Source organism: Centroberyx gerrardi, chromosome 16 (genome assembly GCF_048128805.1).
Source record: "Centroberyx gerrardi isolate f3 chromosome 16, fCenGer3.hap1.cur.20231027, whole genome shotgun sequence".
In the NCBI taxonomy this organism is placed as follows: domain Eukaryota; kingdom Metazoa; phylum Chordata; class Actinopteri; order Beryciformes; family Berycidae; genus Centroberyx; species Centroberyx gerrardi.
Genome location: NC_136012.1, coordinates 7,333,638 through 7,360,524, shown reverse-complemented (window position 1 = coordinate 7,360,524; position 26,887 = coordinate 7,333,638). Strand labels below are relative to the sequence as shown.

The 26,887-nt window shown below is 41.7% G+C and overlaps 4 protein-coding genes across 5 annotated transcripts in view; 2 read left to right on the top strand and 2 right to left on the bottom strand.

The window, feature by feature from the left end:
* nrg2b (neuregulin 2b) overlaps positions 1-1,622 on the top strand; it is a 38,155-nt gene extending 36,533 nt beyond the window's left edge. The window contains exons 11-12 of the mRNA XM_071927186.2: positions 255-444; positions 1,152-1,622. Of these exons, the coding sequence (XP_071783287.1) occupies positions 255-444; positions 1,152-1,622 (661 nt within the window). The remainder of the gene's footprint in view (positions 1-254; positions 445-1,151) is intronic.
* A 5,470-nt stretch (positions 1,623-7,092) lies between these two features.
* On the top strand, positions 7,093-9,616 carry LOC139933099 (N-acetyllactosaminide beta-1,3-N-acetylglucosaminyltransferase 2). Its single transcript, XM_071927116.2, has 2 exons — positions 7,093-7,519; positions 8,215-9,616. The coding sequence occupies exon 2, from the start codon at positions 8,219-8,221 to the stop codon at positions 9,614-9,616; it is 1,398 nt and encodes a 465-aa protein (XP_071783217.2). The 5' UTR covers positions 7,093-7,519; positions 8,215-8,218.
* A 2,523-nt stretch (positions 9,617-12,139) lies between these two features.
* On the bottom strand, positions 12,140-15,735 carry eif1ad (eukaryotic translation initiation factor 1A domain containing). 2 transcript variants are annotated; one of them, XM_071927133.2, is made up of 5 exons: positions 15,588-15,735; positions 14,993-15,133; positions 14,740-14,848; positions 13,688-13,796; positions 12,140-13,541 (listed from the first exon to the last, which is right to left on the bottom strand). In XM_071927133.2, the coding sequence occupies exons 2-5, from the start codon at positions 15,077-15,079 to the stop codon at positions 13,307-13,309; spliced, it is 540 nt and encodes a 179-aa protein (XP_071783234.1). In that variant the 5' UTR covers positions 15,080-15,133; positions 15,588-15,735; the 3' UTR covers positions 12,140-13,306. The 2 variants fall into 2 exon arrangements, with proteins under 2 accessions (XP_071783234.1, XP_071783233.1); XM_071927132.2 differs by having other exon boundaries at positions 14,993-15,111.
* Positions 15,736-17,903: 2,168 nt separating this feature from the next.
* On the bottom strand, positions 17,904-26,036 carry ctsf (cathepsin F). Its single transcript, XM_071927130.2, has 14 exons — positions 25,654-26,036; positions 24,438-24,548; positions 23,615-23,696; positions 23,077-23,138; positions 22,848-22,920; positions 22,023-22,136; positions 21,750-21,898; positions 21,501-21,597; positions 21,253-21,333; positions 20,624-20,743; positions 20,074-20,138; positions 19,767-19,857; positions 19,353-19,411; positions 17,904-18,715 (listed from the first exon to the last, which is right to left on the bottom strand). The coding sequence occupies exons 1-14, from the start codon at positions 25,900-25,902 to the stop codon at positions 18,641-18,643; spliced, it is 1,428 nt and encodes a 475-aa protein (XP_071783231.2). The 5' UTR covers positions 25,903-26,036; the 3' UTR covers positions 17,904-18,640.
* Positions 26,037-26,887: the final 851 nt, after the last annotated feature.

The following is a 26,887-nucleotide window of genomic DNA, read 5'->3' as shown; positions in this document are numbered from 1 at the left end:
GTGTGCAGTTTACTGACATCACGGTACATGATTTCTCGTTCGATTCTCAAATGGCTCGCTGCCATGTAGAGCTGCCAATGTGCAAATTCGCCTGGTGCAGCTTTAATATTATTTTATTTTTGTCAGACTAAATTCTCGATTACAAAGATGGCCAACTGAGCTCTAGCTTCTGTGCACTCTTGCACCCCATTTGTATATGAGGGTTAGGCGTAATTCATATGCTGTGTATGCGTGCTACTCTCTTGTCCGTCCAGGTATGTGTCGGCGCTGACCACGCCAGCGCGCCTGTCTCCGGTGGAGTTCCACTACCCCCCGCTGCCGCCCCAGGTGCCCACCTTCCAGATCACCTCGCCCAACACAGGCCACGCCCTCTCCCTGCCCCCCGCCGCCGCCGCTGCCGCCTACCACAGAGAGGATGACCAGCCGCTGCTACGATGCCCTGATGTAAGGAGAGGGCACACTTACGCACACACGCACACTTAAATATAGTACATAACAACTGTTATATATGATAGGAGCAGCATGGTGGTGTTTTGAGTAGGAGGGAGACTGTCTGTCAAGCGGACAACCTCCCATCAACTGTCATTCAAGCTGACAGTTTGTTGGCAAGCATCCGCTCTGCTGAAGTATCCTTGAGCAAGACACTGAATCCCTACCAGCTCCAGGACTGCTGTTCTGTAGCTGAACCTGACCTCTGACCTCCCTGTGGAGGGGGAGCAAGAGAGAAGAGGATTTCCCTAATATCACATTATTATTATCAAAAGCTCAGACACTGAATCTCAGGATGAACAAAATGTCTTTATTCCAATGAATCACAGTGTAAACAAAGCCAGTAATATTGCAACAGGAGGCGCCATAACAGAGACGTGAAGACGATAGTTTCTCGATAGTTTCTCGATAGTTTCTCAATAGTTTCTCAATAGTTTCTCTACATGGATCAATAAAGAATCACATGTTATTATTGTTGACATAATGATATAAGACCATGACATAAGGATAAAACATTCAGTATACATACAACACATACACAGTGTAGACAGTGTAGACAAACGGTGCCAAACAGCCTAACAAATAGATGTACGATAAATGCTGCAGCGTGATGAAGATCAGATTGCTGACTAACACCGTCCCATATGTTTCTGTCCCTGCAGGATGGATGTTTATACAGGCAGCCCCGTCGTCCACGGCGACCCTACCTGACGGAGAGCACCGGCAGCCTACCGTCCAGCCCCTACCGTCTCCCCGACGACGAGGCCTACGAGACCACGCAGGAGTACGCCTCCTCGCGCGAGCCCATCCGGAGCCGGCGCCGCCCGCGACGCAACCGCCTCAACGGACACGTTTCCCAGCGCGCAGTGGGCCTACGGGACTACAGCTCCCAGAGCTTCAGCCAGTCGGAGGAGGAGGAAGAGGAGGAAGAGGACGGCCACGGGGAGAGCACGCCCTTCCTCAGTATGCAGAACATGAACCTGGACCCGCCCTTAACCGTCTCGGGTTTCCGCTCCTCGTCCGGCGCCGACACACGGACTCACCGCGGGCTGAGTCGGCCGGGGACGCGCAGCAACGGGCAGGGCCGCGGCTCCCAGGCGCAGCGCTCCAAGGCCGACAACATGCCCCTTTAAGACTTATCCCCCCTCCCCCCCAACACCCACCCATACACCCCTGCCACTCTGCCCCCCCCCCCCCCCCCTCCCCCACCTCACACACACCCTTTCCCCCTACACACAACCAGTGGACTAGAGACCTGCACCTAGGAGAAATATTTTTATTTTGTATAACAGACAGATATTCTAAACAAATGAAATATTTATTTTCATTTCAGCAAAAATTGTCTACTAGCTAACAGCAAAGACTTTTTTTATAACGGGGGGGAAATATTTATATGTAAAGTTTTTTGATTTACAGCATTATGAGAGATGAAAAAATAAGAGAATTACGTGCCAATTTTTTCACGAGTTAGATAAATAGAATAATATTGTGGTGCCTTTTGCTGTATGCTGAAGTCGGAGGTCCCATTGAGTTTTTGTAGCCTTTCTTATAAAGACTCCTCGTTTTTATAGAGACCAACCCTCTTCCTTCCTTTTCCTTTGTTTTTTTCTCTGATTTGGGATCTTCCTGTTTTTGAACTGTGATCTGATTATGTCATCATGCAATATTGATTCCTCCTGTGTAAAAGGTGTCTGTTTACATGAGTATGATCCACGCGACGCGCTCGTTTCACAGGGACATTGATCACTGACGCAACCGGATGTGTAGGGTAGTTTTCTTGGACCCGCGCGCTATGCGCCGGGCTGATTTTTGGATGAATCTTTCCAGTTGAACACACACCGGTCATCTACGTCTTTCGTCCGCTGCCTGTCAGTCATTTGTTGTTGTTTCAGAGTGTTAGGGAGTTGCTTAAGGAAAGTGCTTCGAGATTCCTGCATAGGTGTTCAGGGTGCTGCCATGGCGTTGCTGGTGGTTGCGGTGCGTGTGTGTGTTTGTATGTGTGCGTGCGTGCGTGTATGCCTATATGCAGTCTGTACACCTCATGAAGTCTCATTGGTTGTTCGCCGGGCGTCTCCGTTCACCTTCGAGGGTGTGGTCTCTGTTTGACGGACACGCTCCTCCCACCGATCCTCACGCTGCCAGAAGCTCCATTGCACTGTAAGAACCTCCCTCCGCGAGCAGTCATTGGCCAGGGAGCTGCCGATCCAAACCGACCTAACCAATCCAGTTGTAATCCAGCCTGACTCTGGCCTCCCGTGGACTGCCCAGCCCGCCCGTTTCCTATGCCAGCAGCTTAGAGCCGCACTGTGTCTCAGGACTTCCCCATCGCATCACAGCCAAAAGACTCAAGCAAGAGAGAGAGCACGCCATCTCAGTCACAGTTCAGTCCGCAGGCCAGATCCAACATCTCCTCACACTCCTTCCTGTCTGTCCGTCACGTTCGTCAATTATTGCATTCATCTGTGACCACAATGAAGGGAGCGTGGGTAAAAAAAAACTCTTGAAATCAGAAGAGAGGTTTATTTATTTATTTATTTTGTGGGTTTTTAACTCCAAAAGGTTGTGTGTTTGTGCGAGTGGGCGTGTGTGTGGTTGTGCGGGTCTTACGACTGCTGCTGACGACGACGACGACGACGGCGATGATAAAAATGTGATGTCGTATTCGAATCGATACGGGCTTGCTGTTGCGCGGAGGGCCACATCTGTTCGCTCCGACGGGAAGAGACGCTTGCGGGGTCGCTGCGTGACGGCGCAGGTTCACACCGCTAGAGAGTGAGTTTGAGTCCGACTGTGATTCTTTTTTTTATTTAGCTCACAGCCAAAAGATGGTATATGATAATACTGATTACTGCATCCTTTTTTGCATTCCTATACCTTTATTGATTGAACATACTTTGCTTGGTCATATTGACTGAATGATCTGTTATGTGTCTGTCTCTGTCTGCCCCCCCCCCCGACCCCAACCCCCACCCCCGTCCCCTCACCCCCCTCCCTGTCTTTCTCTCACTCCCTCCCCGAAGCAACTAGCGTGGGACGAATTTAGGCCCCCCCCCCACCCCCATCTCCAGAGTAGTATGCGCTACTGTAACAGTAACAGTAGACTGATCATGTAAACAATGAAATGGCAACATTACAAAACCTGTCAAACCACGATTGGATGAGAGAAACTCCTCCTTCACTTCAGAGCTATACATTGGGTTTAGATAGGAAAACAAAAAAAAAGTTCAAGGAAAAAGAAACAATACATGTCCCTATAAGAGTCAATTTTCAATGAATAGAGTTTTGTTTTTGTTTATTTTTTTTGTTTTTTTGAGAAAATCACACAGGAGATGCATGGATCACAGATATTTTAGAAAGTATCTTAAAAATGACGACGACCCCCTCTTGACAGATTCAGGGGAATCTCGTAATCATACTAGAATGATATATAAATATGATTTCTTTTGTTATTTTTCATGGCCCAAAGGTCCGGCTAGTTTTGTCTTATTATCACTGTAATCAATCTGGGATTTGCAATGTGGAAATACTGCAAGTGAGGGTAGTGTGCTTCTAGAGCTAGTTGAATTGTAATACCCCCCCCCCCTTTCTCTCTCTCTCTCTTTCTCCTGCCCCTGCACTCCCCCCGCCCCTTACATACACACACTCACATACATTTCAGACATAGATACTAACATGCACATCGTACACACACACCTCCTCATACATAATGAAGCACACACTAACACACAAATGCACACACACACACACACACGCACACACACACAACCCATGAGCTCCTTCCATGTTTGTGTTTGTCAAGCAGTTTGCCTTTGTCTTTTTTACCTACCAACTCCCTCTCCCTCCTTCCTCCTCTTCTCCCCCATTGCCCCCCCCCCCTCCCCTCCCTTCCTCCCTCCCTTCCTCCCTCCCTCCCTTCTCCTCTCACTCCCCCCGACCCCCCTGCATGTCCTAGTGGTACTGGTAGTTGGGTGCATGGAAAAAGCAGCAAGCAAATTGTTTTTCCACTCGGTGAAAAAAAATAAAAAAGTGTCTTCATTTTAACATTCAGCAATAAATCCCCTTATCTCATGTCCATCATTCTTGGAATATGCTAGAAGATTTTTTGCAAGTTTTATCAAAAACATACTACTTGTAAAAGAAGAAAAATCCAAAACCACCCCTTCATATGAAAAATAAAACTTTATTCCTACCATTTTGAAACAGTCCTGTCATCTTTATAACAAAGAAAAACTGTTGTTTCCTTCTGTTCACAGACCTGATTTTGAGAGTAGAATAGAATAGAATAGAATAGAATGGTCAGATGTGCAAAGGTGGTGACACTAGGTGGCAGTATTTACCTTGTCTCTTCTTTGATGTGCTATGTGCTGTCAGAGCTACACAGCTTCACTTCCAACGTGGGTTTGATTAAAAAAATGTTTTACAAATATGGAAAAATCACAGATTCCTGTGAAATATAGGTATTATTTGTGATTTTTCATATTAATCAAAAATATTTCTGAAGAAAAACAAAACATTTTGATTGTAAGATTATAGACACAATCATATTCCAAAATGTTAAATAGTGGTATTGTGGACTATAAATTTATCCAAATTATAATCTGCACATTGGAATAAATATAATAATTGGAATGGTCTGTTCAATTTAATATTTTATCAATTTTAGAGGCAAAAATTTAAAGTAATATTTCATGACAATGGATTATGTTGCTTGTTAATGTCTAAGTAGACAATCAGCAGTCTGTGACAGATTAGACTTTGAAAGCACAGCCATGTTACTGCTTTGTGCCTCTAACTCTGCCTCTCTCAGCTCCTGTCTGTGGCCTCACTTTGTCTTCCAGACTTCATCCAGACCTCCTTCACCACATCCTCATGTATCATCCCTCCAAACTCGAAATCGCATCAGTGGTGTCTGAAATATCTTGTTTGAGTAAAAAATTTTGACCTTTAATTATAACCTGTAATTTGTAAGGACAGCTGGATGTGTGCAGCAAGTTTCCTGTCAATCGGACAGTGTAGGAGTCCGGGCCTTTCAAAGTTTTAAGTTTTGACCTTTAATTATAGCGTCCCCATCAGGCTAATCACTGTAATTTCACAGTACCAGGATGTGGTGGTGTCTGAGATATCACCTGATCCAGAATTCCTCTAGGTAGTTTAAAGATTAAAGAGCATGTTTGCAGAAAGACCAGAATTTTCAGTCTTTCCATAATCAAATATTTACATAAATTGACAAATTTGTGTAGTTAATCATATGTGACAATTTACTGTTTGTAAATGGCTAAAAACCTAAACCTTCCCCACCTATTTAACAAACTTGTATAGGTGAGATTCAAAACGCTAGGTTTCCAATGAGATTTTGGATAGAAAGGATTGTTCACATTGTCAAGCTGCAATTTAAATGGATCCCCCAGATCTTCTGATGGTGTGCTAAAGGGATAGAAACTGGGAACCACACACCCACACCCACAAACAACGTATTACAGCATTAAATGTGACAGCAACTTGTGTAATAGCAGATGATAATCTGTTGACGTTTCTTGTATCAATTAGCATGGCTGCTGAAAGAGTGTGGTTGCATTTTAATTCCTAATAAGCATGAATATTTGATTTTATCTTATGACTAATCAAAGACAAACTGTGATCTGGCACACTGATAGAGACACAGATGTACACACACAGACTCACACATACACACACACTACTCATGCTTCCCAATAACCAAATGCCTACATATATATGCATGTTTACAGTGATGTCAGAGTGCAAGTGTCTCTACTGCCCTTGAAACACTTAAACATGTACTATGTGGTCAATATCTGTATCTGGGATTTAAACCATTACTCCTCTGGTGAACAGTTGGCCTCTGAAATCTCAAATACTTCACTCGATACAGAAAGAAAAGAAAAATCCCAATATAATGTCACTGTTTTTGATGCATGTACAGTACCACATTTCCCAGGGGCTAAATTGAGGCTTCCAACTCCATTTTACAGGATCAGGATTTGATCCTTTAGGGTCAAATGTAGGCTTTTCCACTTTCAGCTAACACTACTCAATCTAAGACCACAGCTGCAATCCAACTCACAGAGACAGCTCTTTCCAAGGGGATTAAATCATACTGTTGCAACACAAAAGGTTGCAGGTTGCAGGATGCCAGATGCACTTCAGGCATTGCAGGCAGATGAGATGATGCCAGTTCTCGTATTTCCTGTTTAACCTGATAAGTGGTGGCTGGATGGGTTGGTAGTGGAAGTATTCTTTTAAGTGTGTTTGCTTATGTTACATTGTATAGAAACTGAAGGGAAAATTCAACCAGCCTGATCTGTGTTTGAGAGATAAAGGTGTCACTGGGCTGCTGGATCCTTTCGTCATAGCTTTCACCCCGCCATTGTGTTTGAGCAAGATGGACCTAGGTTGACATTTTACAGTTACAAATGTTTCAACAGAAAATTCAGTTTTGTAAAATGTACAGTTGTTCTCCTCACACTTCCAGTGGTCTCAGCATCAAGAGTCAATCATGAAGAACTAAAGGGTATTAGGTAGTTTTATGTCATAAATGCAAATACAATGTATCTTGATCTTGAAAACAACATTTAGGATCTCTCTTATACAACTTGTGGACTGAGTGTCCTTTGTTAGAATTGATACACCAGATACTCTCATTGATTGCTAATGAGTCTGTCTTTCTTGTTTGCTCTCTCATTCGACCGTGGGTGTTTCCTTTGCACACCTGACTGTCAGCGTGTCTTGCCTCTGTGTAAGTTTCTCTGCATGCAAATTCTTCAGTGTTCAGTCTCATCCGAGACAGAGGCCCCCACTCTCCAGAAAGTGTCACCAAGACAAATGAGTTTAGGCTAGACTGATTCTCTGGACTACATTTTTGTTTTTGCGTTGGAAAGGATTTCTTATTTACTTTCTTTTTTACTGTGAATTGAGCCAACGGAGATGTAAGATTACTAGCATGGTCAATTGACCTTGCTTGTCAAAACAGATAAGTATTCAGTGAATGAGGGAGCCTGCAATTAACAAAAGGGTAAGCAAAAAGAACTGCTGACTCCTTATTTCTATTTCAACACTCTAAAAGTAGTTGATTTAATTATATCAAATGACTCCATGTGTATAAGTAAGGTTATAAAGATGATTGATGAGTTGATGAGATGATAGGTTTAGATTTGATTTAATGTTACAGCGTTACTTCTTACAGATGTAGAATGCATTCATTTCTGTACCCCATCCTCTAATATAATTGTATTTCCTCTGGCAACCACTCCTTTTCAAACAGTAAATATTCTGGCTCTCATACTCTCTCTTCCCCCTCCCTTCTCTCCCTTGCTTTTCTATCAGATGTCAGCCTCATTCTCTCCTTTGTCCCTACTCACTCTTGCTCACTTTTCCCTTCTCAATTCTTGCTCTCTCTCTTTTTTCATTTACTTCGCTCATGCTTTCTCCTGACATTTCTACTTGTTCATTCTATACCTTGACCTCTCCAACCATGTTCACACTCTCATGTTCACTATCTCTGGGCTTTGAGAAGATGGCACGTAGTACATTTGACGTTAGTTCTCTGGTTCTCTGTTTTGACATTCAAAAGAATAGCTGTTGTTGTCGGTCCCACCATTGTGCCTCTGTTACACCAATGACTTTCTTATGCCAGCCTGTTTTTAGACATACATGAATGGCATGTCTTTTAAGAAATGTCAAAATTAACTAACTATTCTGCTCCTCCAGCTGAATGGCACGGTGCTACTGTCGCTGGAGGAACATGTTGATGTGCCTGTGCACTCCATGCATCCTCATGGTCCTGCTTTTCACCTACATCACTCTGATGGTGTGCTTCAACATGACGGTTACAACAAACACGAGCGGTACCGCAGTGCTGCTACGCGGGGCTAAAATAACCCACTTCATCGCCTCAGGAACTTATAGAACCAACGGCTTGGCCCCACTGCCTAAAACCTTCTGGGAGCTCCACCCGCACAGGGGCGCTGTTTGGAACGAGCTCCAGCTGGCCATCGACCGCTATTACAACCCCATCCTGAGTCCCAAGAGGAAATATAAAAGAGTTAACCCCATGTATGAGTCCCTATTGGGGCAAAGTTTCTCTACAGTTGGAGACTTGGACACCAGAACGAGCAACTTTGCCAATCTGCCACAGCGGATGCTCAAATTTGTGAGCCACATGCACAAGAGGGATTACCCCGTCCTCATCCAGCCGAATATGACATGTGGAGCTGGGGCAAAGGAAGAGAAGGAGCCCCCCTTGCTTCTCCTAGCCATCAAGACAACGGAGATGAACTTTGAGAATCGGCAGGCCATCCGTCAGTCCTGGGGCCAGGTGGGGTGGGTGGCAGGAGATAAGAGGAACAGAGGAAGAGAAGGAGGTGGTTCGGGAAGAGAAGGCGGAGGATACATCCGCAGGGTGTTCCTGCTTGGCAAAGAGAACCGCGAGGAGCTGGGAGTGGACATGTCTGAGTTACTGTTCCTGGAGAGTAAGCATTATGGAGACATTCTCCAGTGGGACTTCCAAGACTCCTTCTTCAACCTCACCTTGAAAGACGTGCTCTTCTGGGACTGGTTCTCACGCCTCTGCGGTCAGACACGCTTCGTCTTTAAGGGAGATGATGATATCTTTGTCAACACCCCGGCCATGATAGACTACCTCCAGGATCAACTGCAGAAGCCAAAAGCACACCGTGTCATGCGAGACTTCATGGTCGGAGATGTGATCGGTGCAGCCATACCTAACAGAGTGAAGAAATCCAAGTACTTTGTGCCAGATAGCTTCTATAAGGGCCTTTATCCTGCATACGCAGGCGGGGGAGGGGTGGTGTATTCGGGCCTGCTGACCAAACGTCTAAACGACATATCTAAAAGGGTTCACCTGTTCCCCATTGACGACGTTTTTGTGGGGATGTGTATGGTTAGGTTGAACGCCTACCCCACCCACAACCCTGCTTTTCTGACCTTTGACTTTCCTGAAAAGGAAGAGGAGGAGCCATGTGCCTACCACACAATCTTATTGGTCCACAAACGAAGACCCTCACAGGTTGTTAAGTTGTGGGCGGGGCTAAAAGAGACACAGGCTGAGTGTTGGAATGCGACTCTGAGGGATGCAGATAAGAAAAATTGAGGCTATCCCAGTTGATCCATTCTCAAAATTGTCTATTGAAGATTGATTGCCATTTTAGATTTTGACTGGAAACATTTCAGTAAACTTCTATCAACATTAGGTGTGTGTATAGGTGACACTAGTTGTTCAGTTGAGAAAATTATTTGAGTCTGCATTTATTTATTTAGAGGCGTAAATGCTCCAGGGTTCTATTCAATCGCACCAAACAATGCAGATGTTTCTCAACCTGCCAACGGCATACACACTTTAACTTACAAGTTTTACAGGGGGCCTATTATGGCAATTCAAATTTTCCTCAATTTATATACATATCAACGATATTTCATGTGGACATTGTAAGATTTTATTCTTGCTTGAGTGGTTGAATTTAAAGTAATTGCATTTTTAAAAAATCTATCCTTTTTTATAGGCAGTTTCAGACAAACTAGTCAACGCATCACAACTGCACTTGATCCTGATTGGCTCAACTCACTAAAGAATTACTGAAATCCTTCCAGTCAGGCCAGTTTGCAGCATTTGAACTAGAAAGCCTCGACTCAGCAGGTTTACCTCATTTGAATCAAAGGAGCTGCTGCTGTCAGCCAATCAGGGTCCAGTATTGTGTTAGTTCTGCCTGTGAGCAAATTCATTCAATGTATTCCCTTTTAACTGAACTACATTGATTTGCAAAATATAATGAAGAACATTATACTTACCCTGAGACATGGTACATTTGAAAACAAAATTATGAAAACTGAATAATGCAGGACCTTTAAAGCATTTCAACTTAGGGTAGGAGGAATTGTAATAGCTACTCTCTTTCTCTTTGGGCAGGAGCACAAACCAGTGAGTCCAGTGCACAATGTGAACTATCCCTTTCTGCCTGACATGGATGGTGACAAATGAAATCCTCCCGGTTAAGTGCATAATGCACTCCTAGAGAAAGCCCTCAATGCTCTCTACCTGATGCTACAGGGTTAGCCAATGAAAACAAGCACACCAGACTTCTCCAAACTGTCTTTCCCAAAAGACACCAGGACCTCGAGAGACCTGCTGGTATCGCAGGTCAAGAGGTGAAGTTTGTGGCATCCAGAGTCTGTGACAGAGCAGAGAGAGGTGGTTTCCACTGAGCACAAGGGTAAAATCCTGCGCTAACCTGGCTACTGCTCAGCAAACAGACTTTGAAGACTTTAAATGCAATCCTTACCAATACTCAACTATGAACTGTCCACCACTTCCACTACACACACTTGTGCTACACTTTTATTAGTATTATTTTAGTTTACCTGTTTTATCTGTAAACTCTGTTACCTTTATCTGTAACACCTTAATTTAAATTGAATTGCTTTTATTGTTTTAAACACAATGTGTTATGGTTTTACAGATATATTATCAATTTATAACTGAAATTGCTATTTAAATGGACTACATATTGTATGAGAGATACAGTTCAATTTTAAAGGGAGTATTTGAGATTTTAAGTAGATTATTTTATTGACTTGTTTCCAAACATCCAAAAACCTTTTGGGAATTTGTTTCAGCGTTTAAGAAACTGGCAGCAGAATCACGATAGCATATGATGACAATGTTTGTGAAAGTAAACAGGGAACCAGAACATTTCCCTTAAAAGACCTTTTCAAAAAAGCATGCATGCTTTCTTACCAAGTTCTCAGAAATAATTTGACCAGAAACGTTAGTTTACAGAATTATGGGCTTCCTAAAATACAAAACTAGTGCTGAAACAATTAGTTGATCAATCGATTAGTCGATCGACTATCAAATATAATTTTGATAATTAATCATTTTAGTCATTGATCAAGTAAAAATACCAAACATTTGCTGGTTACAGCTTCACAAATGCTAAGATTTGCTGCTTTCCTCCGTTTCATGTCATTATAAAATGAATACTTTGGATTTTTTTGTCTGCTGGCCAGACTATGTAAGCAATTTGAAGAATCACTTTGGGCTCTGGTAACTTGTGATGGGCATTTGTCATTATTTTTGAAGTTTTACAGACTAAATTATTAATTGAAAAAGTGATCGATAATCAAAATAATTGTTAGATGAAGTCCTATACAAAACCCTTTGTAAAAGTAACAGAAGTAAACACTCTGTACTGTCCTATATGTATGTTGTCATACCAAGTTGAAGTTCTATCATGGTTAAAGTATGTGAAAATGCCACAGGGGGAAAATAACTCTGACTTGAAAAGTTCCTGTGAAACTGGTTTTGGTGCCTACAGCTATCTGTTGCTGAACATGCTTCATTATCTGCATTAGATATTGACTGCTAATCTATAGGAATTGCCATGTACAGTATGTGACATAAATGTGTTAATTTCCATATCCAGGTTCCCATTAGTATTTCTGCACATTTCTGATTGTTCCCAGACAGTCCCGACTCAAATCACAAATCAAGAATTTGTGCCAAATGAAGGCAGCTCCCTCCTTGAATATGAATTAACATTGAAGAGACTAAAGACATTCTACACCACGACTTAACTTCTTGCACATATTTGTATTCTTAAAGCCGGAGACATGGAAAGAGAGAAAACAAAAATGGTTTATTTTAGTCATTGCAGGCTTTGCTGACATTGGGGTCCAATATCTGTTGTTCACACAGCTCAAGAAGTAATCCAAATGCTAACAAGCCAAACTCAGCGATTATGTCAGGAATGTCAGTAAGCGTTGAGGTACGAGGCAGTCACAATTACAAACTACCAAATACAACATGATACCAGGACAGTTGGAACTAGAGCAACCTGAAAAAGGTGTTCGTCTCTTCTGCCTCAACCCTAAGGTTTTTCTGGGCTCGTCCCACACCGAATCATCAAGACTATCTTCAATTAAACCAGCTCTTCATCAACACCTGTAGTGTCAGAGAGCTGGGAATGGTTCAACCAGTTACAGCCATTCTTGAGAGAAGTGTTTAAATACCAACACCTGTCTGTCACCCTTCTTAGGATCTTTCTAAACTACTAAAACAAAAGTGGGAAAAAAATATATACAGTATATTTTGTCCCTTGCTCACAGTTGTACTTTAAAAAAACTGTTTTGGGTGATGCCATGCTTGCTTTAAAAATGTTAGCCTTGGAAATGGGATGACTGGACATTACCTTTTAAGTAAACGTTTCCCTGCACAAATTGTACTTATTTTGTTATGCAGATGCAAGGAAGAGCCACTGTGCTAAAACATCATGTTCGGTTACATAAGAAATGTGTGGTAATATATAGTGAGGTGTGCAGTATATAGACATGCCTGAGTTAGTAATATGTGTTCAACAAGAGTGTGGGAATTGTCCTTGAGAATGTCAAATCAACAGGAAAATCATTCAAGTCTCAACTCTCAAGATTATAGAAATGATTATGAGACTGGATTTTATGAGCAGGAGTTATTTTGCTCATGTGCAGGAGTCAAGAAGGAGAAGGAGTCAAGAGATTGCTAGTTTTGAAGCCAGCGATAACCCCCACAAAAAAAACCCATCAGCATCAAGAATGGGCGAAACTCAGAGGGACAACGCGCCCATTCACTCATGCCATTTAATGTCCCTGATAGGCTGCCATACAACAGCTGCAGAGGGGGGCTGTTACATCAAAGTGAAGGCGGAGGACCGTGATTTCAATTCAGCATCAACTCCAACAGCGATAACGGCACAGTGTCAGATGATTTCCACAACTCCCGCTCTGATTGTCTGCGTCCTGAACGCTCCCACTAGGAGCCATTTTCTGTCCTTCCCTCTTCTGCCTCTTCGTCCTCGTCTTCGTCCTCGCTCTCCTCCTCCTCGCTCTCGCTGTAGTGGTAGTTACAGCGGTTGGTGTTAACAAAGAGGTCGCTCTCATCATCCTCAGATTCGCTACCTTCCTCTTCCTCGTCTTTCTCCCCCCGCTTGTCTCCCTTTTCCTGCTCTCTGTCTGTCTTCTCCGGCTCCTCTGTGAAGCCCTCTGGCCTGCAGGAAGCAAAGGAAAATCACATTGACAAAACAATGCTGGTTAGTAGAGGCTTTTGTAGTGTGTCCTGTAGAGGCAACTTTGATAGGGTTAGGGTTAGTTATGTTGTGTTTGTACAAGTACATGTGTGTGTGTTCCTACTCACCAGAGTTTTAGTTTTTGCAGGTGCTGGATGTGGTCTTTATAGAGAATGACGCTGATCTCTGCCTTCACCTTCTCTCCCTCCTCAATAGGATCCACAATCACATAGTCGCCTTGGGGTCAGAAAGCAGAGGCAGTTTGAACAAAAACAACAGCAAACAAAAACACAAAAACTACAATAAATATTGGTACACCTATGAAAAGTAAAGAATATAAGGCTGACAATGCTTGTAGTGCATTTCCATATGAAATGAAAAAGGCCTATCCTCCAGTTGCACACATCACTGAGGAGAATGTTTTAGTGCTTAACATCTTCATCAAGAAATGAGATATGTACAACTACCTTCGTCCTAACATTCACACATTTTCTAATTCTGATTTAGCACAAAACTCATACTGGTATTGTATATTGTACAATACATATACTGTATATCAGTGAAAAACTCACACAAAACAGCTGTAAGCTTTGCTCCTTTTCCTCTTCCTGGATGCTGGTCTATGTGAAAATGTTCCCTGCAGTAACCTAAATGGCTCCATCTTGTGTGCAGCTTAAATGCAGCACTTCTCCCCAAAAATAACGTCTACTCAAGGCAGGACACACTGCAACGCCATACTGGAAACTTGTTTCATTTGACCAGCTTGAGCAATGTGATCAGGAGATGAATGTATTATTCATGCAGATCCTTAGTAATAATAATGTTTTTATTATGATTTTTATTATCTATATTTATCTATATATTATTTCACAGTATCCTGAAAATTAATCAATATTGCATAAATGACATATCTTTAATTAAGATAAAAGTAAGTTATATCAGTTATACACCATAACTGATGTATGATCCAGCAGCAATGTGGAAAAAGACTAAGATTATTAACAACCATGTTGGTATTCCCTCCCTTGCTCTAAACCAGCGACATATCATTATGAACAAGGCAGGACGCTGCAGTTTTTAAGTGTTTGTGTTGGTTTATCTGTAACAAAAATACTCTACTCTCTGTTAAACTAATATTCCACAGTTGTTTTTAATCTAACCATCCCATAACATCACTTACCTCTCTTGATCCAGATGTTCTTGCGGAACTTGGTGGGCATGCTCACCAGGAAGGTCTCACCCTGAGCGGTGACAGTCTCATGGAGGTTGTTGCCACGGCTACCAGTGACCTACAGGTGCACAGGTAAAGATGGAGAGAGGGAGTCAGAGAAATGACACTGCCTTCTTGTTTTCTGTACAGTGTCTAAGGGTCAGTGGTCGTTTGTACAGCAGCCATTTGATGTTTCCTACAGTAAAGTCCATACACAGCTAACCTTCACGATCTGCTGGTTTTCTGTAGGTGTGACAAAGTCTCCAAGAACCTCCTTGACAACATGTTTGCGTTTGGTGGCCTGTGACATTGTAGACGTTGGGCTGCAGTTTCCTTCGCCAGCTGAGAAAAGAAGAGCGCAAGGCTGACACCTGGTCAAAGTCTGTACACAGGACAGCAGTTCCTGCTAGTCACTGTGTGTCGTTAGTGTTGATAACAAGTACTGCAGTTCATAAAGCCTGGATAATTATCTTACGCTAGCTAAAGTGGAAAAGTAATGACCAAAATCAACACAGTCGCCAAGTCACTTGAAATTAATACCCAAACATTACAGCTGAGTTTAACACTTATCTCAGATAAGTTAGCCCAGCTAGCAACTCTACCTTATCAGTTTAACCCATATTCTGTGATTTGTCACAATAGCCTAGTGGCTGGACAGATAACCGTAACTCACGTTTCCTCCACTTGCTTGCTTCTCTAGCCAAATTAGCTTTTATGTTAATAGTTAGCAAATAGCTGGTCAGTTGCTACCACTAGTTTAGCTAGCTAGCCAACAACGTAGCACAACACTTGTCCACTTTATCAAGTTAGATAACTACCTTGAAAGACAGAAACGGGTTATTGTGTCTCTTTGAAGCAGAATAAGCTTCTTGGTAGTTTGACGAAAGCTATAAATGAACTCAGGAAAAAGACACGTTTGGATATTTAATGTGCGTACACCACAACCTCATGTGCTCGCTATATCTACCAGTGTCAAGCCAGAAGACCGAAATACTCACACCGAAAGACTTCCGGTGTGAAACGGTCTGAACTTTTCAAAATAAAAGTCATTGTATTCAAAAATATTTTCCTTATCTTGCTTATATTTATAGACCTTGTATTATGGGCACACGTGGCATTTAAGATAATGAAGTGGGCGCTAGAAATCAACTTTTACAGCCACTGGGTATAAATAAATTACCCAAATATTTGTCTTTTGTACTTCTGTACACCGCTTAATGTTTGTGGCTTTCTGCCATTTTTATTTTGAAGGTAAAATTGCAAAACCAGATGTTTTTGTTTCTGCGAATAACTTCTAGCTTAACAGCTAGTTTTTCCTTCCCTAGCAGCAGCGCTCTATGGGAAGTAGAGTTTTTCGTCTCTCAATCTGAGTAGCATTCAAGATCATTAGCGTTTGAAAAAAACGGTTGTTTTTTGCACGGACTACAGTAATTTTAGACCAGGTATTACAGGTAGAAATTAAGCTTTTCATTCTAAATGTCAGTTCTGATATTTTCAGCTGTTTAGGTCGATGGTCATTCATACGGCAGCGTATTGATGTCACAGTGGGAGAAAAATATAGGCTCAGTATCTCGTTATAACGAGATCTTTTTCTCGTTATAACAAGATATTTTCACGTTATAATGACATCTTTTCTCGTTACTACGACATACCAATTTATCTCATTGTAACGAGAAACGTTTCTCGTTATAATGACATACCAACATATAACTTTTCTCGTTATAACGAGATATTGATTGTGTCTGAGTCAGGATGAGTTGAGTTGACTGTATTAGCCAGCTGTATGGAAGTCCATTTCCGCCACCTGTTAAAAAAAATCTGGCACTTTTCTTTTTTTTTCCATCATAAATTGAATTTTTAATCTCAATATTATGACTTAGCGTCTCATAATTATCTCATAAAATTATTATGAGATGCTAAGTCATAATTATGAGATGCTAACTCATTATTATGAGATACTATCTCATAATTATGAGATGCTAAGTCATTATGAGATGCTAAGTCATTATTATGAGCTACTAATAAATCATAATAAATCTAATATTTCTGACCTACACCAGTCACTTTATCAGGTACACCTATCTAGTAGTGGCTGGTCATCTGTTGCTGTAGCCCATTTATCATAAGGGCCAACAACTTGTGTGTTCAGATGCCCTTCTGCACTCTACTGTTGTAAAGACTGTTATTGGAGCATTTGTGGCCTTTCTGTTAGCTTGAACCAGTCTGTCCATTCTCCTCTGACCTCTGACTTCTCTCATTAATAAACTGTTTTCGGCCACAGAACTGCGGCTCACTGGATGTTTTTGTTTATTACATCATTCTCTGTAAACACTAGAGACTGTAGTGCATGAAAATCCCAAGAGGGCAGCTGTTTCTGAGATGCTGAACTACCATGTCTGGCACCAACAATCGCCAATCAGTCAAAGTTGCTTAGATCACGCATTTCGCCCATTCTAATGTTTGGTCAAACAAAAAACTAAACCACTTCACCATGTCTGCATGCTTTATATACTGAGTTGCAGCCACATGATTTCACTGTTTGGAGGAGCCGACTGTTTGTGTTAACAAGCAGGTGTACCTAATAAAGTGGCCTGTGAGTGTCATATTTATAAGATACTATCTCATGATTATGACTTAGCGTCTCATAATTATGACTTAGTATCTCATAATTATGAGATAGTATCTCATAAATATGAATTGGCATCTCATAATTATAAGATAGTATCTCATAAATATGACTTAGCATCTCATAATTCATGATGGAAAAAAAGAGAAAAGTGCCATATTTTTTTAACAGGTGGTGGAAACGGGCTTCCATAGGCCGTACATTCAGGTTGATGAAATTAACAAATTATTTATTAACAGACTAGAGTAGGCTACAACTGAGACCCACCATGATATCAATAGTTATTAAGAAAAATCTGTTTTTCCCTTAAATTTCAATAGGCTACTGCTTCTTAAGAAATCATACTTGCAGATTTGATGTTTGTTATAGTTTATGGTGAAGGCCAATATGTATTCAATACAATGCTGCATTATTATTCAGTAGTTCCATTACCTGCATAGTTAAAACCCTCCTAATTTACCCCCTGGTGTATGAAGAGTGCGCTCAAAGAAAGGAAGAACACAGTAAATAAAGGATAGGATTCTGTGCTTTTTTATTCAACCTTCATTAATTTCCCACTGCATTACAGCAATTATTATAAATCATAAAACCAGTCTTTTACAACCCAGGAAAACCCTTGCAGAATCTATCGTTGTAAGAACCAGGAGAACATCTTTGTTAAGGGAAGTTGCATTATGTAGTAACACAAAGACACAAAGACCAATATAACAAGGAACTCTAGCAAAAAATCCTATTAGCACAAACACTGGTAACAGAACATTCAGGAAAACAGACAAGTATAGTTAGTGCATCTCCTTTATCAAACACAGGCTCAGTTACTGTGGAGATGAATGAGTTAAAAACCAACACTTTGCCTAAAACACAGCAAGTATTGCGACCTGACAGCCTAACGGAATAAAATCAACAGAAATGCAACTACTTTAAAATTCACAATAAAACCTCAGCAACACTTTAAAACTAGCTTTATCGGAGCTGGTATGTTTTTGTAAGTGGACACGAGGTGAGAGGTATGGAGGTGGAACACTGCTCACTTGGTTTGAATGAAAAGTAACATCAGCAGGACTTAGTGTGTGTGTGTGTGTGTGTGTGTGTGTGTGTGTGTGTGTGTGTGTGTATGACCCCTATTTTCATGCACTCTGGATGAAATGTGTGTTTGAGTGGTGTAACGGTGGGGTCAGTTGGCTGTGGTGTACATATATATACTGTATGTATGTGTGCGTTTGTGTGTGTGTGTGTTTTGGTGGTTTAGTTGACCACAGCAGATGAGCACATCTTGTTGATGCCGCACAGATTGGAGCCCCTGTACAGGTAGTAGTAACCCTGTATGAGAGAGAGAGAGAGAGAGAGAGAGAGAGAGAGAGAGAGAGAGAGAGAGAGAGAGGGAGAGAGAGGGAGAGAGAGAGAGAGAGAGAGAGAGAAAGAGAGAGGATGAGTAAAAAAAAAGACAACTGTTCTATAAAAATAGCAAGCAACCATGTATCTGAATGGACTTCCACTAATAACATTCTTTATTTTCATTTTTCTTCATTTATATACTGAGGTGTCAAATGTTTCTATATGTGTGTGTATGTGGTAAATGGAAAAACATGCAATCAAAGTCAATAACAGGGTTCTCACATTCACTTGGACATCAAATTCAATGACTTTCAAGGTCTTTTTTTGTGAAATTTAAGGACTCCAAAAAATTGTTTTGTGGTAAGACAAGACATTGGTCAGAATCAGACATGATAAAGGCCTCGTCTTTTACAAGAAATCCTGGTGAAATCCTTCATGGTAGAACTGACTTCTGGTGCTATAGCAACACAAACCTCCATCATGCTCATGGTTTTCCTCAGGATGTAAAGTCCATCCATTCATTTTCCAAAACATTTCAGTCCTCATTTAATCTTCCACCAGTTTTCGAAGGATTTCCAAGGTCTGCGTGAACCGTCTTAATAAGTACAGGCTGCTCTCTTACCTGCTCCCCGTAATCCTCTCCCCAGCTGTTTTTGATGGCCCAGAATGGAATATTTTTACCTGCAAACAGAGGAGCGGCCATACAGTGGGAACGTGACTCACACTAGACTGTGCTGCCATGTCAACATCTGTTCACTTCAGTTATGATCGGCGCAGAGGGCAAGTGATTTACAGCTAATTAAAAAACACAGCACAGTGTAACACAATACAACAAGGCCGTAACATTTACCCCCAGCTATAAAATAACAGAACAGCAATCTACAGTGAAGTCCTTGAGTGCCGAGACAGTTTATGCTGATAGTTTTTGTTATTTAAGAGCTTGATAGCTGGATATCTGTCTATCAAAGCAGCTGAGACAAACGATCAAAATGTAAAACTCTAATTCAGAGCGTCTGGAGGAAGTGTGCTGTCTTACGTTCTCCGTATCCCACCAGCAGCACGGCGTGGTCGATCATCCAGGGGTTGCAGAAGATCCTCAAGGGGTGAGACACTCCCTTCCTGTAGAACTGAACGGGACAGTAATACATGATTAGCTCATGGCCGAAGATTTGCTAGTCCATAACCTAAAATTAAGACATGTGGTTGATTGAAAATGTGGTCTTAAGCTGAGATTTTAATTCTTGTAAAAGTGAGAAACATGATCCTTTAAAAATGCTGTTTAACTCCTTTGTTTCTTCATGTATGAGATGTAATTCTGTCAAAGTGCAGCATCAGTTTCTTACCTGCATGGCAAAAGCATTCAAGGCCACAGAGACTGGTCCATTCTCAGCCAGCCAAGCAGCAATCTCTGAAGGGATGAAAATCAAAATCAGCTCCTTTTTTATCACATGAGCATCCTCTCATTGTCTTTCTTTAACATCCAATCACCTAGGCTTTAGATACCCGAGGATATGCAGCAATAAGAGTTGTATACATGATACCAACATCACACATAAATAGAAAGAAATCACAAATCAATTTTGATATTTAGTGCCGAGAGGTAAGCCATGTATGTGTACATCTCACTAAAAGGGAAACAGAACAAAACCAAATCCAATTCAAGGTAAGCCAGCAAAATCAATATCCATTACTCCCTACTGTTTTTGTCTTTGAGATGGAAAATGACAAATCATCTCAGTCTGGTCATTGCTGTTTGTCCAAGTTATTGTCTTGTTATTGTCAAGTAAAAAAAGTAAGTAAGAAATTGTGGGTATTTTGGTGAAAATTTCCTCTTGACAAAATGACCAGTGCTTTGTGCTCCCCTTCTTCTTCGTCTCCTCCCTCTGCGCTCACCTCTCTCGTCTTTGGACAGCTCCACTGAGCTGTTGATGTAGGCGGCCACCTTGCCGCTGGTGAAGTCACAGATCTGCTTGTGTCCGGTGTAGGAGTAGTCCGTCTCCGACTCCAGACCTCCTGAACCACAGCATGAGGGACGGAGATCAGAGATTAAAGCTGCACTAGGCCACATTTTGTAAAATTATTATTTTAACCATCTCCACTCCTATCAGCCACTAAGAAGACATCTAGGAGTGCGCAGTTTACTGTTGTCATGTTACATGATTTCTAGGTAGAGTCCTTCAAACTTTCAAAAAAATCAAGCAGTTACCTCCCGCTGCCACTTGGGGCCGCCAAAGTGCAAAGTTGCCTAGTGCAGCTTTAGAGCACAAATCCATTTTTAGGTGTATGTAAGTCTGATAAACAATAATTTGTCCTTTACCAAAAAATAAGGTTGTGGAATACTGATATAAATAAATTGGAATAACAAGACGTCTTTAATGTGTTGCCGGTACTAGTGTTATAATGTTGGTGTAATGTATAATGTGGGTATTAGACAGGAATTGGAACCTAGCTAACATGCTTCAGTACATCACTTAAAGGCTGTTTCAGTCACATCACTTCTCATCCACCCGGTTCTTTCTCACCCAGCTTCTCAATGGCTTCATAAGCGTTTGATGGCAGCCCGCCTCCGCACGCCTGGTCCAGCCTATCACAGTCCACCAGCTCTGTGAGGGACAAACCAATACACCAATCAGATCACGGCATTTATCTGTAAACAGTGCAATTCATCCTGTAGGAGAAAGTTATTGAATTATTGTATCTACTGTGTTTGTTTGTATGCGTTTATTTGTGTGTGTGTGTGTGTGTGTGTGTGTGTGTGTGTGTGTGCTACCTTGTTCAGACAGTGACAGCAAACTTCCATTTTTCAGGAACCATTGGCCTTCAATGTTGCCTGTGACAGAAAATGCCCAGCAAGATCCACACATGCCCTGCAACACACACACACACACACACACACACACACACACACACACCGATCAGCATCAAATAAGCATTAGACATAACTTATTCATTAGTGACTTGCTATTTCAGACAGTTGCCCTTTGGTTAACTCCCTTCTGTTCATCATTAAGGTCTCTACCTGGTTCTTAACAGAGCTGACAGCGCCGTGATCCCTCCAATCCCAGCTGGCGGGGGCGGGGCCACGGGTGGGAGCGGCTGGTTTCATTGGTCGATGCAGAGTCCATTGGCTCAAGAGAGGATTCAGGTATGTAGAGCGAAACTCCTCCTCTGGAGAGAGAGAGAGGGGAGTCAAACTATCTTGTAACATATATAATATCTTATAAAGCAAAGCTGATGCAACACATGAAAAGCAGAGATGCACACACACACACACACACACACACACACACACCAGTGAGGTCACTGAACTTGGTGACCCCGTACTCGGCGGAGCCCTGGTCCAAAGACTGGATCTTCTCAGCGGTCTTCAGGTTCTGGTGGAAGATACGCAAACGACGGTCTGCCTCTGCAGGGTCAAAGGTCAGATAAACAGATTTTTAAAAATCATTTGGCAAATCATATTAAAATATTTCAGACTCCTGATTTTGTCCATGATTAGAAAGATATTTTAATATAAAGAGCAGTAAACCCTAACATTTACCAAACTAGAAGCTCAGTAGCACTCTAGCCTCCTATCTACCTTCCAGTCATTCCTTATCTCTTCTTTTACTGATGATCTATTATCTGCCACTTATTAACACATGATTCCTTTGTCTGTCTATCACTTGCTTTTTGGCGTCTATGTAAAAATCCTATTCAAAGTGTCAAAGTTATTCTGTCTAATCCCTAATCTGGGATACTTTGACACTACAAAATTTGGTAGTATTCTTAGTTATTTTCTGAAAATAACATGTTATAATGCTTATAACCCATCATTACACACCACATACTGTAGGTCTACTTAATTCCAAAGTTTCCTCAAAGAGAATTTTACAGCATTAAAACAAATGAACTATTTATGTTTAGCTGTGGCATGCTGTTCGTCCCTCTAACAAAAGGCATGTCAATCAATTAGAAAATGAAAAAAACATATCTCCAATCCCATGTTTTTGTTTTGTTCTGTAGCTATCCTGGGACACAATGGCTTGTGTGTACATAAAGGGCTTCATGGTACATAGAGAGGTTTCCTGCACATTCTGCTATGTGGGGTGTGTGTGTGTACGCATCAGCCGCTCACCCTCCTGGCTGCTGTAGGCCTTGTTGTATTTGACCATGAACTCTTTGAACTGGCCCAGCAGCTCCACAGACTCCTGCCAGGTAAAGGACAAACACACACACACACACACACACAGTCAACAACACAAAACTTATCCTCAATTTCAAGTTCAACCGATTACATAACAGCTGAACTGTTGGAACTGATGTTGTTATTGAACCCATATCAATCAATATGCGGTCATCCTTACCTCCATTGGCTGGTTGGTAGATAGATCCTCCACCTTGTTGGTCTCTATCTGCTGAGGTTCCACTGATAAGAGAGACACCAACAAAAGCAGGTATGTGTCTGTGTGCATGACACCTATATGAACCTATAATTTTTAACAGTTCTAGGTCTCTAAACATATCAAAAATCTATTTAAATGCAGTTATTTATTCACTATTTGCAGAGATACAGCATCTTAAAGGCCGTTTCAGAATAGTAATAGTAGTAAATAATTCCAATATTCTCATCTGGATTCATTTCTGGATGGAAGTCTAAAGTTATTATCACATCGTTATAACCAATGTGCTGGGGCCACTGTCATCCTGGAAGACACTGCTATCACTGAGAGAGCAATGCATCATGGGATGACGGTGAACACATGACTGGTAGGTCAGCAGTCATCAGACAAGACACCAAAACTATTCACTGTGACTATTATTCATTATTCAACTATATTTTGGACAGCTGCAATTAAAAACCTTTAATTTAATTTGTTAAATGATCAACCAGTGCAAACAAACCTGCAGGCTGGCACTTCTGTTTGAGCAGGGTCGAGGTGCTCTGCCAGGGAATGTCCCAAACTTCGAACACACACACCTCCGTCTGGAACACACACACACACACACACACACACACACACACACACAGGGGACAGAGATATTCAACAGTGTATAAACCTAATTGTATTATATATATATATAGGAGTGCTGGAAATGGAATAAGCAAGTGGTATCAAGTGTTTTAAATCAAATTTGACAAGTTAATAACATAACCCTTGTTCTGCAGCTCAAAATAACTGACTCTTCAATCAGGTAAGATTGGTTCTAAGCTAACAAGACAAAAAAAACATTTTTTTCTGTCTTGTAAGTCTTCAGCATTAGGACTGAAATAGTGTCAGTCAGAGCATTTGTTTCCTTGGCTTGGATCTTCAGGTCTATTTCTTGGGAGTAAGTTTCCACTAAGTCATGAAAACAGGGGAACAAAGAAACAAAGAAAAAAGAGAAGTGTATGTGTGTGTGTGCGTGTGTGTGTGTGTGTGAAGGTATGCATGTCTGCATGTTGGGGTTTTTACTCTAAGTCAAATCCAAGTCACAAGATCAGATGACTGGTGACAGTAGTGCTGAACAAACAGGACTGCACTGCCTCTATAATAAATCAATATACACACAGTCCCATTTATTTAGCAAAATGCTTTATCTTATTACATACTTCTGAACTGGTGAAGTAAGCACTTTTGAAGTCATAAAAACATATTGCAGACATTCTCTCTCTCTCTCTCTCTCTCTCTCTCTCTCTCTCTCTCTCTCTCTCTCTCTCTCACACACACACACACACACACCCTACCTTGAGTTTGTGTGGCTCAGGATAGAAGTCACAAGTTCGGAGCATGGCAGACTTCTTACACTGAGTGTTGCTCAGCTCCACTGTGATGGTGTAGCGGATGCCCTTCACCAGCTGCAACACACAGACACACACACACACACACACACACACACACACACACACACACACAATGGTGAGGTTTTTGATTTGCAAACATAAAATGTTGCCCTTTTTAAATAATTTCTACATGTATGATTTTTTTTTCAGACTTACATTGTAAATCCAAATAAACTCAGTTGAGCCAGCTCTATATTTGTGGAATAGAGTTTATCCATCTGACTCAAATCCGAAAATGTATAATATATATCATATTAAAAAATATCAAACTGATATTTATCAGTGATAAGAAGATAGTTTTTTTTAAGTTAACCCCCCCCCCCACACACACAAATTAATGTTTTTCTGAAAACATAATTGATTTCCGTTTACATCTGTGTTTTTTCTGCATTATGATCATCACCCAGTGGGGGTCATAGTTTACCCTCCTCTTTATTACTACTACATCACTGTGTATGACTATAACAGACAGCTAAACTATGCTTTTTGTGAATGCATACTGTCTATGTTCCCGCATCTGAATGGTTATTTTTGCCCCACGAAGTCACGTGGCACCAGAGGCATATACACAGCACAGAGAAACTGCACTGATGTCAGGCAGCGCAATGCAACACTGCTGAAGCCATTTAAATGGCACCAGTGTCAAGCCAATTAGAATAAATATCACGACTTCCGGTCAACGTTTTCAAAATAAACCCCTTATTGACGAGCAAGCTGCAGCACTTTTTGAGTAAGTCTAATGTACCAGAAAATAAAGCATATACTTATGCATTGAGACTGTAGAAAATGAAAATCAAAACAATGTTGTTGTTTTTTTTACGATTCTTGTTGTTCTGTACACCCAAATATGCCTTTTTATGAAGTGACATTTCATGCTCTTATTTTGAAGGCAACGCCTTACTTCCGGTATTATTCTAGCCATCTCTCGCTAGCTTGACGCATCTTTAAATGGTCCCCAGCCGCACTGTTGTTTACAAAAAAAATCACGCACATACTCACACCTACTATATGTTATAATGTTATATATAACCGGTATTTGTCGGCCGGGCCTACAATGACAAAATGAGACGATAAAATCCTGTAAATAAACCTATTTTGAAAAGCCGCGGCGTTGTTTTACCTGCTTGCTGGCGGAGATGAGCTTGCTGACCCGGCGGACGTGCATGGCGTTGGAGCCCAGGTTGTAGCGCTCCTCGGCGAACTGCAGAGCCTTCTTCAGGCCCGGGTCGGACTCCGGCAGGCGGATAGGCGAGCCGGGAGGCCCGAACAGAGGCCGGTCCAGGTCCTCACCCAGGCCCAGCACCGAGCCCAGCACGGCGGCCAGCGCCAGCCACAGGATTACCGGACAACGGCCGAATCCGACGTCCATGTTGGCCCCGATGTGCTCGAGCAGAAAGAGGGATCGATGTCCGGTCTGCGCTCAGATATAAAGCGGGATGTTTGTTTTCCCAGCTGACAAATCGATCTCAAGTTATCTCAGTCGGTTATACAACAGACACACAATGTTGCCAAACAACACAGAGATGAGGCGGTGGGAGGAGACAGTGAGCGTCAGGGGGCGGGGTGTGTTCAAGAGCCGTGCGGTTAAACAGTGTTGTACACACAGGTAGTTTTGTTGTCGTATTGTTGTCATAAATCCGTAATAACTGGTTAATAGACTATTTAATCGTATGTATACAGTTAGGTTGCAAAGAAATAACGCTTGGTTATCACCTATTCCGCAGTCAAGTGGCTGCTGAATAACAACTTGATAATATCTGCTAATCATTTCCAGGGGAAGCTGGTCAACAGATGATAGGGAGGGTGTTTGAACTTTTCCCTTAAAAGTGTAAGTGTTAAATCTTAATAGACAAACAGTTTGGATCTTTCCCTTTCACCCCAAAATTGATTTTTTGAGTCAGGAGCCTCCACTCATCTGGACATTTTCCATGGTCCATGGTGAAAGAATGGGCTTCAGATCAGTATAATAAAGGTGTTTAGAGATAACAGACATGAGAGAAATTAGAGCCAATATAGAGCACACAGACAGTAAACAAGAAGCAGATAGCAGAAATATTCTTAGAGTCTAAAGTCTAAAAATTGACCTGCTGCATCCCTGTGTAACCACAAGAAGGAATCGCTTGAACAAAAGAGGTATCACTATGTCCATACATTGTCCTGTATGTGGTCATTCTTTCTTTCTGAACTGATGCTGTTTCATAGTACTGATGTTGTTACATGGGCCTTAGCAAAGGCATACAAGCCAGAAAGTACCAAAGGAAGGAACCAAAATTCCTTACTCAGGTTCTGAGCTCATATGAAAGGGAACCAGTCAGTTCTTACTCAGCGTAAGTTATGTGGAGACTGCCAACTGC